Consider the following 15,853-nt stretch of genomic DNA (forward strand, 5'->3'; position numbering starts at 1 on the left):
CTGTGAGCGCATATGTTGTTGTTTCTGTTTCACTGACCTTAATACATAGCATTCTTTTGCAGGAAGCTGTCATGTGATCATGTTTTATTTGACATTTTATGCAATGTCATTATGAAAAAGAAAAAAACACACAAAAAAAACCAACCCAAAAACATTTATTACATGTCTGTCTGTATCTGCTGTGCCGTCCTTCCCTCCATCCACCAACAGTCAACCAGAGTATCTTCTATAATGAGCAGCATTTCTCTCGCCTCTCCTCTCCTCCTGCAAGAAGCTGTCATGCGGCCACAACTGTCTCCTTTCCCCACAATATTTAAACTGCAGTTACATTTCCTCAGGTTTTTATTCCTACAGTGAAGAATTTCAGTCTTTTCATTCATTCATTCACCTTCGACTGCTTCTCTGTTTCTGGGCCAAAGGGTGTTCTTAAGTGTTCTCCGTGTATATAGATTTGTAGCAAAAAAGGTCAAGTAAACATTTGTTTTTCCATTTTGTTTATGCGCCCTTTCCTCCTCCTTCACACCTTTTTCTGGTTTGGCATCTCTTCCGCCAACGAATTAGTGATTAAGTCACTGTTATCGTTTCTATCTCTGCTCATCTTTCATGAATTCTTTCTCCATCCTACGGAGATAAACAAACCTAGTCTTTCCTGACTCTTCCTCAGAAGTTGTTTTTCATTCCTCCCTTTCCCCTCTATGAAGAAATCTTAATTTTTTTGCCTCACATGTTCTTTCTTACTTTGCTACGTATTTTGAATCAATTTGGTGCCCACTCCTATGCGTCACATCGACTTCCATTTGACTTTGTACATCACAGCTACATTTGCGGTCTTATGAATAGATCTTTTGGGTTTTATCAACAATAATGGTCCCCCTGTGGTTAAGTAGAGGGAGGAGTATGAACACGCAGAGGATGAAGGCTTCTATTTGTCTGGCTTTTTCTAAAGCTAAAATCTCTCTGCCATCTTTACAGTGAACAATATTTCCCCACTTGCACTATTTCTGCAGTCTGTTATCTTTGTGCAGTGTGAAGATATACATGCATGTATAACAGGGTTAAAAAAAAACTGGGTTGTGCTTTGCACACGTGTAGGGGATGAGCATTCCTTGAAGTGCTTTCAAACTGCATTATCATTTTAGTTTTTCTCACTTTTATCCACTGAATTTGCAGACATACCTGTCATCTGGACATCTTGTCTTCTTCTAGCAAACCCCTATCTGTCTGTGCATCTCCTTCCATTTCCTCCAAACCTAAATCCCTGCCTCCAGCTGTCTGCAACCAGCACAGCCCAGTGCAGTGGAGTGTATCTCTCCCTCCCTTCCATTGATCTTGAATGGCCATCAAGCAAGACAGAAGCACCTCACTTCCATCAGAGATTTGGTCTCTGGAGGATCAGCAGCCGTGTACCTGCTGGAGGAGTAAAGTAAATACATGCCAGGCAGTGTCTGTAATGTAAACACATAGTTTTGAATACTGTTAGATTTTTAGTCACGAGCTGTACAGGAGGGATGCTCAAGGCGGTGTTCAAGAGGGATGTGTGTTTTTATGTGTTTCCAGCATACCTCCACTGGTATCCTGCAGCACTGAGAATCCATTAACAAACACTGCTGCTCGGTTTGTGGCATTCATTTAATGTAGCATATTAGAAGCGTTGCTCTCTCACTCAACATCTTCACCTCTGTGCCATCTTCATGTGTCGATCCCATCTCAGTCAGCTCACATCTCTGCACTCTCAGTGAAGGTGTGTGTGTCAGCCTGTGAGTGTGTGTAGAGATAGTGTGTCACCCATGGAGGAGGAAAAGGGGACACCAGTTATTCTCTTCATCAGCGAAGACGTAACTGTGCTGTTTGCATGATGTTTGTTGTATCTTCTTTGTTCCCAGTTGGTGTTATTTGCATAGTTTTCGCTTGTTAACGCCGCCCTGGAAACCTGACTGTGCTGTTTAAAAAGCCTTTGAATGGTCTGTGCTGCTGCAACATGAATATTGTAATAAAACAAGTGCATCTGCCATATATAAAAATCATGTTGAATTCACTGCCTAATGGTGTGTGAGTCTGGTACAGTGGTGTCATGTGTAGTCTGCAGGCAGAGCTGAGGTGACTCATTGTGGTAGTGACTTAAGTGCCCCAAACACAATTAACTGAAGCCATGGAAAGGCTGATGTTTTGAATTATATTGTGTTTTTCTGGGAACATTGTCCATTTGTTATGATCCCCATCTTCTTTGCGTCTCCGTTGCTTGTTGCCACTATTCTCTGCAACTTTCCCACTCTGTCATCTTGTCTTACCCTCCCTGCCCTCTTTTCTTATCTTGGCTGAGAGGAAGCAGACAGGGATGAATGACTGAGGAAATTGAATCCACTTTATCGCTGTTGTGCTCGTGCAGTGAGCCATGGATGTGCACGTGCCTGCTCCTCCCACACCTTAAGATGCAGTCAGCACAGGACACTGGCCTCAGACACCATTCGGCTGCTCTGACTTTAACATGTTGGTTTGTAATAACCTGTCTCTCTCTCTCTCCCTTGTAGTTGTCGTACAAGCAACAGGAAAAGTCTCATCCTGACCACCACTTCGCCCACGCTGCCTCGCCCACACTCCCCTTTGCCCCTCCCTGGACACCTCGGTACATATCACACCTAAGTTGTATTTTCTAATTTGCAACATGGGAGGAAAAAAAGCCCCAAAGTGGATGTATTTCATTAATTAAGCGACTACCGTTTTATATAAAATGCAGCTTCAGCGTTGCTACTTTTCATACTTCAGCTGCTCCTTTAAACTTTCTGGGTGGATTCATCCATCTGCAGAAAAAACGCACCAATGAAACCTTCAGTATATTGATTAAAACACCCACATTCCTGTCCACAGAGGAAGGCATGATAAATAAACATGCTCAGTTACAAAGCACTCATCGGTCTGAAAATCAATGGCAGGCCTTTATGGTTTGGAACATTTTACCCTGTTTGACCCTGCCCCTTAATTGTGAAAAGTCAGGTTATCATAATGAAGAGAATCATCTTTAGTGCCACACCTTGAATGGAAAAAGGAAAATTAAAGTAAGGAGCTTTCAATTTTTCATGTGGTCATTTGGTTTGGGTTTTTGGTGACATAATCCTTTTCCATATCAATTTGTCTGTTAGAGAACAAGTCAATGGACAATAAGATTTACTTATCAAAAAATGAAAACTAGTTCACTCAGCAGCATGACGAAAATAGAAATGACTGGAAATAAACAAATTTATGTTGTGTGGTTGTGGATATGCTGTCTCATCCTTTGTGTGTGTCTTGTGTCACCAGGAAGCAGCCCCCTGGACAGCCCACGGAACTTCTCTCCCAGCAACCCGGCACACTTCTCGTTTGCTTCCTCCAGAAGGTCACTGCTTTGTATCACTGCATATTCTGAGCGCGATTTCATGTGTGCACTCGTTGTTCTTGTGAACTTGAGGTTTGACTGAAATGGGCATGCACAAAAGAAGATATTAAATAGATAAGTGAAAATGAAATAACAACTGGCATAAAAATCACAAGACATCATTGAAAGCCTTATACATTATATAAGATGAACCAGATTGAAGGCAATGAGCTTCTAAAGTAATGGCCAGTCAGCCATACATTACCCACGTGCTCCATAGACAGAGATGTATGTATCTCCCTCTGCCCCCTCAGTCAGCTTAGTGCTCTCAGTAGATCCTCTGTCCTCATTTATCAAATCTGTCTCCTTGCCTGTAACTGTGCAATCACTGCATACAGAAGCACAATGAATGGGTCTTGGTCACTAAGAAAGGCTCCAGGGAAAAGCTTGATGTGCTGTAAGTCACCGCTCTGCTGAATGAATTTTATTTCAGTGCTGCTGAAATTGAGATGGGTTGCCACACTATGTTAGAATAAGACAAGATTTTTGTATTACAGTCAAATTTACCATCTGTCAAGTATTTAAAAATGAACTTAGCTATTTAGGACCAATAACAATATTAGCACAGCTATGATCTATGCTCTCATATGTTTTTTATGACAAACTGTAATTGCATCAGGTTTGATGTCACATTTGTTTTCTCTACAGAGCGGATGGGCGACGATGGTCTTTGGCATCTTTGCCCTCTTCCGGATACGGCACCAACACTCCCAGCTCAACGGTAAATACTTCCACTCACTAAAATCAGTGGTTTCCCACCAGCGTTATTGGGTCCCCAGGGGCTGTTTGTCATTTCCAGGGGATATTTGCAATAGGCTGCTCACAAAACTGAGTCAGCTGTGAGTCCAAGTAGCAGAAAATCGTAGCAAAAAAAGAAAAAAGGATGGAATCAAGTAATAAGTATGCTAATGCTAAGCTAAGTTAGCTAAAAGCCTTTTTAACCTGTCAAAATAATGTGGCCCTTCTGCCACTGATCATGGTCTAAACACATAGTCCACCTTCACCTTCAGATGAAATGGTCATTGTAACAATATTTACTTGGAAATAATTATTAGTTTTACAAATCCATTAAATATATTCTTTTCCACTTTGCTAGTGCCACATAACCAGGAACATCATTACCAGCTGTTTGCGTACAGGTCTACAAGAAATGTTGCGAGTTTGACATCAAAGTTCATTTCTTTACCTACCCCGAGGTCAGCCCTGTCTGCAGTGATGGAAAGGTTTCCCTTTAATGAAGTTAGCATGCTAACCAGCTTGACCTGGTCCATCTCGATATTCTAATAGCAACTCCCTGCAACTTCTAATGTGCCCTGAAGATGAAACTGTCGTGGGTTAGGAAGTCTGGACCCACGATGCAGACAAGACACTGAGATTGAAGGTAGCAAAATGAATGTTTTATTCTACGAAAGAAAGGATAGCTGCAGCTGGGAGGGGAGTTGCTGGGTCTTGAGGTGTCCAGAGGTAATCCAAGTGAGTCTGCAGGAAATGGGGTGAGGCCAGATCAGGAGGAATGGCCTGAAAGGTCCGGAGGAGTAGCTGCAAAGAAAAAGGAACTGGAAACAGGAAAAACACACCGTCAAAAAACTGGGTTACAAAGTGAACAAGGGAACGCTGAAAATACGAGGAGCCATTACACTATACCACTGAGGTAAGATGACAACCTGGCGATGAGCTGTGAACTGGACCCGGGTTATAAGTGAAGGTGGCTTGATGGCTGACGGCTGGCAGGAGGCTTGAGGTGTGCAGGTGTGTGGAGAATCCAGCTCCGGCCCGCTCACGGCAGAGAAAAACAAAACAAGACGAAACAAAAACACTAGGATCCTGACAGAAACTGCTCAGAAGGCGTAATGATCAAAGCACGTGCCGCGTTCGGCAGCAGAGAAAACTTACAAATGGCTCCTTAAATGAGAATAAATGTAACCACATATCTTGTGTCCTGAAGATATGAACTCATCTGACTGCGCTTCAAACAGAGATGTTTGGAATCGCGGGAGCGGGGCTTTGCATGCATTGCCATATTTTCATCGCTTGTTTCACTCCATGTTCATAATTTTGCACTGTTGTTTTATGACTATCCATGTTCAATATTGTATCTTTTTTTTTTTTTTTTTGCTTCATGTCTGTCTAGTTGCATATCTGGTTCTTTCTCTCCATGCAGCTGTAGATGGAGGATTAAATGCTAGGGGGAAGAGGGCAGGAAGGGAAAGTGATGAGCGGTGTGACGGTGGAATAAGAGTTTCATAAGAAATGTGGCATAGAGAAGACAACAACATTAAAGTCCACAGTAATTTAATCATCAAATGTGAGCTTCCATTAGAAACAAAAGATATTTCGCTGAAATAAATTCTCAGACCTTCATGATTAGGACTGATCTTTCTGCTGGTCCCATCACTGAACAGAAGACAGTCTCTGTGTACTTCTTTTATTACTTACAGTAGTAAAAATTGCATTAAAAAATCTTTTGCAGTAAACATTGAAGCTAACCGACCATCCACTCACTTTAAATCTTAGATCCCTTCCTTTTCAATGAAGAAATGGAAAGGTGCTAGTAAGTGGATTTGTACACCTTTGCCAAGTTAACTGTTGTCTGTCTCCAAAGCTAAGCTAACTAGCAGCTAGTAATAACCCTCCACAGAGACATTACCACATTTCCCAATAATACCTTTTAATGCAAAGAAGCCACCTCAAGACCAGCAGGGATGTGATTTCTACCAAGAACAGGTGGGACATGTTTGCTTTTGCTTTTCTTCTTCTGCTCAAAAAGAAAATAGGTATATCAACGAAAAGTCAACGAAAATGAGACTTTCTCTGTAAATCTATCTCTTCTTTGGCTTAGTGCATTGCATTTCATTCAGATATCAGCCAGACTTCCCTCCATCTGTCTTCAGCTAGTAAATAATACAACAGCTCGTCTTAATTCCTGAACAAAGAGGTACAGTAGCGTTGGATGTCTGCTCTGGCGCCCTGTTAAATTTCAGATTGATCCTGAAAATTTTTATTGCAATTGACTTTTCAGGCTTTAAAGGGCCTCACTCCAAATTATGTCTCAGGTTTACTGGCATGGCAAGAATTGAGAATTGAGGTATAAAAACGCAATAGCAATTAAATTCTTATAAAGAGAGGGAAGAGAAATGCAAGCACAACTACAGACCCTTGGCATACATGAAACACAGAAAAATGTCCACTCCTCCAGCCACGCTGTTCAGTCTGATTGTGTTTGATCGATCTTTGGATTCACAAAGTGAGTAGAGGAGGTCCAGGTCTCATTGCTTAGATGAAAGCAAATGAGGCAGATCTGACCATGAGGCCAACTGGACAGCTGCCTGAACATTACAGCTCTGCGAGCAACACCTATTGTACTAAGACGGTGATGTAATATATCTTTCAGAAATGGTGTGCTTCGTATATTATATTTCAGGTAGAAACTAAATATATGCAATAAATTATTTCCTGGATTTCAAATTTTTGGGCACTTTTTCTCTTTGACTCATCCGACTCTCCATCCACACTAATATTATTCTTTCTTTTCCTTATCTGCCAACTTCTCCCCTCCTCTTTCCCATCTTCTCCCCCGTTTCCCTCGGCTTCGTCTGTCTCCTCCGCTCACTCTTGCTTGTGTTGCTGCTGCCCTTCCTCTCTCCCTTCGATCAGTCCTCCAGCTCCTCTCAGGAGCGGCTGCACCAGCTGCCCTTCCAGCCCACCATGGATGAGCTCCACTTCTTATCCAAACACTTTGGCAGCACTGAGAGCATCACAGATGATGATGGAGGCCGCAGCTCTCCACACATGCGCCTTCGCTCCCGCAGTCTCAGGTCAGCAACAGCAGCACCCACTAGATTCAGCACTATCCTCTTTTTAAAAGGACACTGTCCAAGCAGATTTACGGTGGTGGGGGATTGCTTTTATATAACCACTTCTTGAACTTATCTTTTTTATTGTGTGATTTTCGGATTAAAGACGACTATAAATCACAGAGGATATTGAGAAAGAGGATGACTAAAACAATACCTTATATAATGTTAAACTTTTGGTAGATAACGTTTTGCTGACTTTGTTTATGTATTTTGTCTTTGGATGTGTTGCTGTTTTTTGTTGTGTATGTTTTAGCATCTCCTAATTAACACCTATATTTAGGTTACCAGGCAGAACTAGCAGGTGTCTAGTATTAGCTTCCATATGCTGCTGGTCATGCCAGAACAAATTGGCTGTAGCAGAGTGAGTGAATTTCACCACATAAAAATTCAACCTTCCATTATTGAGGAGCAAGCTGTTTTGTTTTGTGTGTGTGTTTGTTTTTTTTTTTCTTTCAGAAGTTACATAGCCTCACTTTAACAATTGTTGGTTTATTTTTAGTGCTAAATCTGCTGAATCGGAAGGATAGTTCACATTATGTTGCTTATCACAATAAATGGGGAATATGTTTATTTGTTTGGGTGGAAAATAAATCCTTTTATTGCTACATTAGCTTGTTATCTGCTTTCACTTTTAGCCCAGGACGCTCCTCCTCCTGCTATGATAATGAGATAGTCATGATGAACCATGTGTACAAAGAGCGCTTTCCCAAGGTGAGACACACACACACACACAGACAAACACATAAAATCAAAGAGTTGGATCAGCAGCATATTTGACAACAGCAAATCCTTTAACCTATAGTGAATTCAAATAATTGCTCAATCCACAATAACTGTAACTAATCCCATTAGGTCAGAACTCCAATACTAGAGAAATATAATAAAAAATGGAATATAATTTGATTGAATGTGTCAGAGATTTGTGTGTATGAATGGCTGATAACACAAATCCAAATTCAGCTATGCTCCCAGGTCAGTAAACAACAGTGAATAAGATTCATCCTGCATATTCACCACGCTTATGAAAGCTGTTTGTCCAATTTTCTCTCTTGGTGGGCTCAGATTTGTATATAAAGGAAATGGGCTGAAAGCTTCCTCAGTGATAAAAATCAAGCCTTAGGAAATAAAGCATTATATTTAGGACTTTAGCTGAGCTAAAGCTAAAAGCTCTTTTGGCTTCTTCTCACACAAGTCAAATGGAAAGAACACAGATGAAATCACTTGTACTAACTTTCTGTCACACAACCCTGGCTCTTCGAAAGGAATTCAGTTACTTCCGAGACATAATTTATTTTTGTTTTCTCTTTGTTCTAACCCCTCTTATTTCATGCCAACCGCCATTTGCTCTCCACCAGGCCACAGCACAGATGGAGGGGAGGCTGGCCGAGTTCATCCAAGCCTTCTCTCCTGAAAATGTCCTTCCACTAGCTGATGGAGTCCTCAGCTTCATCCACCACCAGATTGCTGAGCTGTCCAGAGATTGCCTGGCCAAAGCTCGTGAGGGTCTTATCACCTCTGTCTACTTCTTTGAGCTGCAGCAGAATCTGGAGAAGCTGCTTCATGATGTGAGTTAAAATAGATGCACTGCAAACTACCCTCTGACAGCAGTACCAATAGTTAAAATGCCTGTTTGTAACATGCTTGCATATCGGCTTAGCTTTGTGAATTTCTTACATTTGTGCAAGTAATAACTTACTTATTGCTTCAAGAAAGATTTTTGAAGCACAACCATATTTGTTTGTGCTTCAAGAAATCAAGTAGGAAGAAGTAATTACTTCTTGTAATGTGAAATGGGTCAGTGACATAAACCTAACCACAGAACAATATATCCTAAGTATGGGTTGGGCCACGCCCGCTTTTAACTTTTTACCCTTTATTTATATCAGCTACTTGATACTTCCACTATCCACGATTTCATATCACTTTAGCAGCACAGGAAGTCAGTCAATCTGCTGTCAAAGACCGTAATGATAGCCAGTCCCAAGCTGCACAGCACTTCATCGACAATCAGGGGTAAGGCACAGTCACTTTAGTTGGGAGGAGGTGATGCTGTGGATAGTCACTGATGGAGAGATTCAGCTCAGCTTTGATTTCATTCAAACACTTGATGCCTTTGGTGAGAGACGTGATTGAAATTACAGCGGTAAATGGAAGCTAAATGTGATCATGATTTTAGATAACAGGTATCAGGGAATTTCATCACCATACCCATTTTGTCAGCTTGATTAGATTGTTGTGATTCCTGTGGATTGGCCCGTTTGGGTATGATTGCATCTGCTGTGCTGTTTACGATCAAGCACCCTCATATCTTCACATCACAGTTCACAGTTCAGTTCAATCACTCTGTCTTTCTTGTTGTATCTTTTGTAAATGCATTTTCACATATTTGATGAAACATTTTCGCTCTCTCTCTGTATTTCTATCTGTTTGCATGCTTCACTCTGTCAGGCCTTTGAGCGCTCAGAGAGCCCTGAAATGGCTTTCGTCACAGAGTTGGTGAAGAAGCTTCTCATCATCATCTCACGGCCTGCTCGGCTTCTGGAGTGCTTGGTAAGCTAACGCACATTATTTTCATTATTTACCAATATGGACAAATTATACTACAGTTCATAATCTTTCACCACAAAAGACTGAGAAAAATAGATTTACTTTAAATAAACATGAGCACAGATACTCATTTGCTATCCCATTATAAGCATTTAAGCTCTCTTACATATTGCACAGCAGGGTTAGAAAATCAAAACAAGCTAATGCTGATGTGTAAGAGCCAGTCCAGTCTGTCTGGCTGGTAAAGACATTTGCATTTAGATTAAAATTTGTCCTGCTACAGTAAGACCAGGCAACAGCCCCCTGCTGCCTTCCAGTCTGACTGAGACAGACCGTGACCATGGTGTCATTTCAAGTTGGACAATACCGATGTGTGTGTTTGTGTCTGTTGGTGCCCCAGTGTGACTGTGTTTCATAATGGTGTGCCCCCCCACCACGATGAGTCATGCCATACTGACAGCGTCCCTGATTATAAATGACAGCTGAAAGAGTGATGTGGAGAATTGATTAATTTACCTTATTTTCTGCATATAACCGCATTTGGATTACAATGTGTGTGATGCATTGCATGTTTTCTGGCAGCGTTAAGCGACCAGGTCTGAATCAGAGGCCCGGAGTTGCATTATTGGTATAATAGATGAAAGTCTCCACTGCAATAAAACATGTCAGGCTTAATATCTGGCATTTGGATGAATAGCAGCAAGGAGGTCCAGCACTGTGACGTGTTTCTGACTGAATATGTGGGTATGATATACATATGACAGGGGAGAGATGTGAATCCACTGCTGGCTTGATTGGTTTATGCAAAAGTGAACGTTGTTCAAGAAATAGGGGGTGATGAGCAGCTTAAAAAGACTGTTCGCCTCCGACGACACCACAATCATCCAGGGTAGATCAGCAGGAAAATGTTCATAACGCAAGTGTTCTGTGTGGAAATGTAAAGGAAATTCTTGCCACACCCCTACTCCTACAATAATAATATACATTTTTGTAGCATCTAATCACAAATGGTGTTTAAATAGAACTCGCTGAAGAAAAGAGCTCAGGTAAGTTAATACTAATAATATACAATTGAAATTTAAAAAAGAGCCCACCTATATATGATGGTCAGGGTCTGAATCAGCTTCATTTAAAAGATTATGCATCTAGTTTTACAGGAACAGAAAGGAGAGGTAGAAATAATTGGGGGGGGGTAGATTTTTGTGTATTTTATTTAATCTGGCTTTGATAGTGTACACACCAGTGAGAGTGAGACGTTTTGCTCAGATGGTATTCTTTGTGTTATTATACTTTTTGTGAAAACTCACATTTGGGAGAAGTCCTCGTGTCAACTCCGTCCTCACAGGCTGAGAATTATGGGGCAATTATAACCCTGCACTGGTCAAGCCGTCCTGTGGCAAATAATGCATTTCCACCATTTGCAGTTTGGCATCTTCTGACCCTGTACTGGTGATTTGAGCTGAGCATAAACCTTTTAAAGTGCAGCTTTAAATGGAAAAAGGCTGAGACAATCTCTTCCAGAAACAAATCCTGGAGCTGCTCCAGAGGCAGTATATCATGAAACAACTACCAGAGACAGCCAGGATGCTTTTACTTGAATGTGGAAACATTTCTCATTTACATTAAAAACAAGTATGACACAATCATTCAAACAATAATTCAACCAGCCTGCAGCAAAGAATCTAATGCAATTCTTCCAATGTCAATGGAGGAGCTCCAAAAATGTCCATCAGATTACATCATCGGCTTAAGGTCTTATTTCCTGGTCTCCAGGAATTTAACCCGGAGGAGTTCTACCATCTGCTGGAGGCAGCAGAGGATCACGCCAAGGAAGGTCATCTGATGAAGACGGACATTCCTCGTTACATCATCAGCCAACTGGGACTCACCAGAGACCCTATTGAAGGTGAGAGAGAGAAAGAAACTCCGGGTGAAGTAAAAAATAAACGAACTGCCAAACCATTGAAAATTCCATGTATTTGTCATCAGAGATGGTCAACATTGATAGTTACGACAGCGAGGGACCGCTGACACCTGAAACGGATGACTCAACAGAGGTGAGACCCAAATGAATCCCCAGCGTTAATCCCCCTTTTCTACCTTCATCCATCATTTTCCATCCTCTGCACAGTGACAGTAAAATGTCTGACCTTGTTGAGGTCCTTGTTCCTTCCACTGAAATGTCTGCTTCATCTACTAATGACTTGGCATACAAGCTTTTATCAATTTAATGTAGCTAATTTGTGCTGAAGTACCAAGATACCGCTCCACCTTGAACCTCTGGGCCATCCCTCCGAGGCTTGCCAAGAGATGCCAAAATGAAACTAAGAAAAGAACAAGAATTAAATGAGAGGAGGGAAGTTATGAACCGGAACTGCTTTCAGTTACTTGTTTTCCGTGTTTTGCTTGCAAATGAGAAGAAAAGGTTTTTTTTTGTTGTTGTTGTTGTTGTTTTGCTTGTTTGTTTGTTTGTTTGTTTGATTTTTTTTGCATAGAACAATATATGTAGTTTAGCAGAGATTATATTAATAACTTGTAAGTGAATAGGACAATTTCTTTTAGCAGCATTTTGATCTTTTATCCGCAGGGGAAGATCAGAGCAATGAAACCACCTGGAGAAGCAGATTTCCAGACCATCAAGCTGATCAGTAATGGAGCATACGGGTGGGTACAGCCTTAGGGGGTCCTTTTTACTCTCTTAGTGACAATGTGATTATGATTCATACAACCACAGGGTGAAAACCATGTGTGATGTGTGTGTGCGTTCCTCTGTGTCCGCCAGTGCTGTTTACCTGGTGCGTCATCTTGAGACACGGCAGCGATTTGCCATGAAGAAAATTAACAAGCAAAACCTGATCCTGAGGAACCAAATCCAGCAGGCCTTTGTGGAAAGAGACATCCTCACCTTTGCAGAGAATCCATTTGTTGTTTCCATGTTCTGTTCCTTTGAAACGCGTCGACACCTCTGCATGGTCCTGGAGTACGTAGAAGGTGAGCGAGATGAAAAGTTTGGAGAAAACCAAATCATTAAACTTCATCTAGAGTGTTTCATGAATGTCTGGACCAAATTCATGAAAATCTTTTCAAAAGAAACTTCCCTCTTTCATTATTTTGTCAACATGGACATCATCTTTTTACGTCTACTAAGTTGCTGATATATTTCACTCAGACATGGTGGTTAAATATCTCACAGCTCTACAACATTATTATAGCTGTACCCAATAGGTGTTTGACAGTTCGAAGCCTGTCTATTGGATGTCCATATATATGTTTGAGACTTACTGGTGAATGAGATAACCTTACTGGGCTTTACTGGGGTAAATTTGGTTCTCATGTGTCAGATATCCTAAGTCATCTGAGTGCAGATAATTGCAATCACAAAGATAGATTTGTTGTGTTTGTTATGTGTTTTACTTTCTTTTTCAAGGAAACTAAAATGTTCGAGGACAAGTGATACCAAGAGACATTTGTTGTAACTGCTAATGCCGCTAAGATAGATGTAGTAATTAATTCATCTTGCAGGTGGAGACTGTGCAACTCTGTTGAAGAACATCGGGGCTCTGCCTGTGGAAATGGCACGCATGTACTTTGCAGAGACAGTCCTTGCACTGGAGTACTTACACAACTACGGCATTGTGCACCGAGACCTCAAGCCTGACAAGTAAGACAGTCAGGTTTCACCACAGCTGATGTTGAGGGATAATCTAAAACGCTAGTTGTCCTCCGTATAACACTTATATGACTCAAACTTGCCTTTGCTGTCTCTCTTCTCAGCCTGTTGATTACCTCAATGGGTCACATCAAGCTAACAGACTTTGGCCTGTCTAAGATGGGTCTGATGAGTCTGACCACCAACTTATATGAAGGACACATAGAGAAAGATACTCGGGAGTTTCTGGACAAACAGGTATCACAGGAAAATAGCAGAGTATATGCAAATCCTTATTCATTTGAAACAATTCTTTATATGAGTAAGTTCCATATTTTGTGTTGACAATTTTTTATTTTTTTATTCTACCTACACTTCTAATTAAATTGAGTCTAATGAATTCAAAGGATCACATATACATCTTCTGGTACGATTACACGGTACGATCCAAGCAAACTTGAAATCTGAAACATCCTTTGATGTCTTCATTTCTATGCAAAAATATTCCCTGCCATTGTGTGCCAGGCTTATCTGAGACATGCAAAAATTAGGCCATTAACAGTTGGCAGAACAATAGGCCAGTATTTCCTCAGTTATTCTAATCATCTCTGTTTTTGTTTAGGTTTATTTTCCCAAGCCTTCCATTTACTGCTCGTGTTTTAAATCTAAGCCTCATTGTTTCTAGTGTATGCGTTGTGGCAGCCAGAAATCAGTATTCAGTGCACACCCATCTGCACATGAAAACGCTCAGCCTTTCATCTTTGTCTTGGCATCTCTGGAGTGATCTACTTGGCACAAATACACATGCGCCATTCATATGTGCCTCCAACTCAGGGTCAACTAACTCTCACTAAGCTAATATATAATTGCTATAGCTAGAATTTAAATCCATCTGGTTAGTATTTTGCTAGTGCGTTTGGAATAACCAATGTCTGAATTCAAAACCAGACTTTAAAATACTGAGGATAAATTAGATGCAACAGAAATGTCAGTTGTCACGGAAATATACAAACCTTGTCTTGATGTGATTTCATTTAATCTACACACCTTGGAGTCATAAATGCAATAACAACTAAAGAAATAAAGTGATTCTCTTTTAGGTTTGCGGAACTCCAGAGTACATTGCCCCTGAGGTTATACTTCGACAAGGTTATGGGAAACCAGTGGACTGGTGGGCTATGGGCATCATCCTTTATGAGTTCCTGGTGGGTTGTGTGCCTTTCTTTGGAGACACTCCCGAGGAGCTGTTTGGACAGGTCATCACAGGTGGGTCACTAACAGTCCAAGTTAGACCGGTATTTTTAGGTGGAGGATTTATACTCATGGCACACTGCCAACGGACTGCACAAATTTTATTTAATTTTGACTTCTCTCAACCAAAAATGGGTTTCCTCAACTTCTCCCCCCTCTGTCTGCTGTGCTGTGTAGACGACATAGTTTGGCCAGAAGGGGATGAAGCTCTCCCTCTAGATGCCCAGCACCTCATCTCCTCCCTCCTGCAGACAAATCCACTAGTTCGACTGGGAACAGGTCTGTCGCCTAGATCAGTCATTGTAGCTTGTTTCTTTTTACCTCCAATTATTTAGCTACTTCAGATCATAATCCATTATTATTATCTTACATCTCTTCCATTACTTTTATTTAGCGTGCCCATTAGCCAAATAACTAACTATTCAAACTGTTTATTCCTTACATTTTGCGATCCATTTCAACTATTTAGTGTTATCTCTTACTTTTGGCAAACTATTCCAACTGTTATGAATTAGCTGAGATTCGTCACAATATTTCAGGGACAGGGAGTGTATAATCCTGGTGTGTATTGATTTACACCTGACTGTCATCCAGCATATAGACTCATAGATTCAGTTTACCAAAAAAAACTGTCCGAGTCAGAGTGCCATAAGTTGCTTTAGGCGTGACAGTGCTACCTGTCTGTCAGATTCCCCGTTTCTCTCTATATAGCCGTCTCTTCTTTCTTCTGCCCTCTAGGGGGAGCGTTTGAAGTGAAGCAGCACTCTTTCTTCACAGAGGTGGACTGGAACAGCCTCTTGAGACAGAAGGCGGAGTTCATCCCTCACCTGGAGTCAGAGGAAGATACCAGTTATTTTGACAGTAAGGCTACTTCTGGGACTGCTGAGGTCTCTAGAAAAGTTTGATTTTGGAAACAGACCACGGATCCCTTTGGGCTTAAGAACCTCTTAGTCAACAATACAGCACGGGGTCTTCTGGTTCTCACTATGACGAACACTGTAAATGCACATTTTTTGCACATAGGACTGAATGTGTCAATTCAACATTAGCAGTGACATCTTTTGAGTTTGCTCAAAAGACAATGCAATTATAATAATTGTGAGATAAGCAGAAAAGAAGAAACAGGGAAAGATAAAGTCG

The 15,853-nt window shown here is 41.1% G+C and overlaps 1 protein-coding gene across 1 annotated transcript in view; it reads left to right on the forward strand.

The window, feature by feature from the left end:
- LOC115047824 (microtubule-associated serine/threonine-protein kinase 1-like) overlaps positions 1–15,853 on the forward strand; it is a 34,367-nt gene that overhangs the window by 13,532 nt on the left and 4,982 nt on the right. The window contains exons 3-18 of the mRNA XM_029509014.1: positions 2,529–2,623; positions 3,295–3,370; positions 4,058–4,130; positions 7,064–7,224; positions 7,902–7,977; positions 8,622–8,831; positions 9,715–9,816; positions 11,587–11,719; positions 11,803–11,870; positions 12,401–12,477; positions 12,596–12,804; positions 13,336–13,474; positions 13,588–13,720; positions 14,563–14,728; positions 14,891–14,992; positions 15,452–15,574. Of these exons, the coding sequence (XP_029364874.1) occupies positions 2,529–2,623; positions 3,295–3,370; positions 4,058–4,130; positions 7,064–7,224; positions 7,902–7,977; positions 8,622–8,831; positions 9,715–9,816; positions 11,587–11,719; positions 11,803–11,870; positions 12,401–12,477; positions 12,596–12,804; positions 13,336–13,474; positions 13,588–13,720; positions 14,563–14,728; positions 14,891–14,992; positions 15,452–15,574 (1,943 nt within the window). The remainder of the gene's footprint in view (positions 1–2,528; positions 2,624–3,294; positions 3,371–4,057; positions 4,131–7,063; positions 7,225–7,901; positions 7,978–8,621; positions 8,832–9,714; positions 9,817–11,586; positions 11,720–11,802; positions 11,871–12,400; positions 12,478–12,595; positions 12,805–13,335; positions 13,475–13,587; positions 13,721–14,562; positions 14,729–14,890; positions 14,993–15,451; positions 15,575–15,853) is intronic.

Source organism: Echeneis naucrates, chromosome 8 (genome assembly GCF_900963305.1).
Source record: "Echeneis naucrates chromosome 8, fEcheNa1.1, whole genome shotgun sequence".
Lineage (NCBI taxonomy): Eukaryota > Metazoa > Chordata > Actinopteri > Carangiformes > Echeneidae > Echeneis > Echeneis naucrates.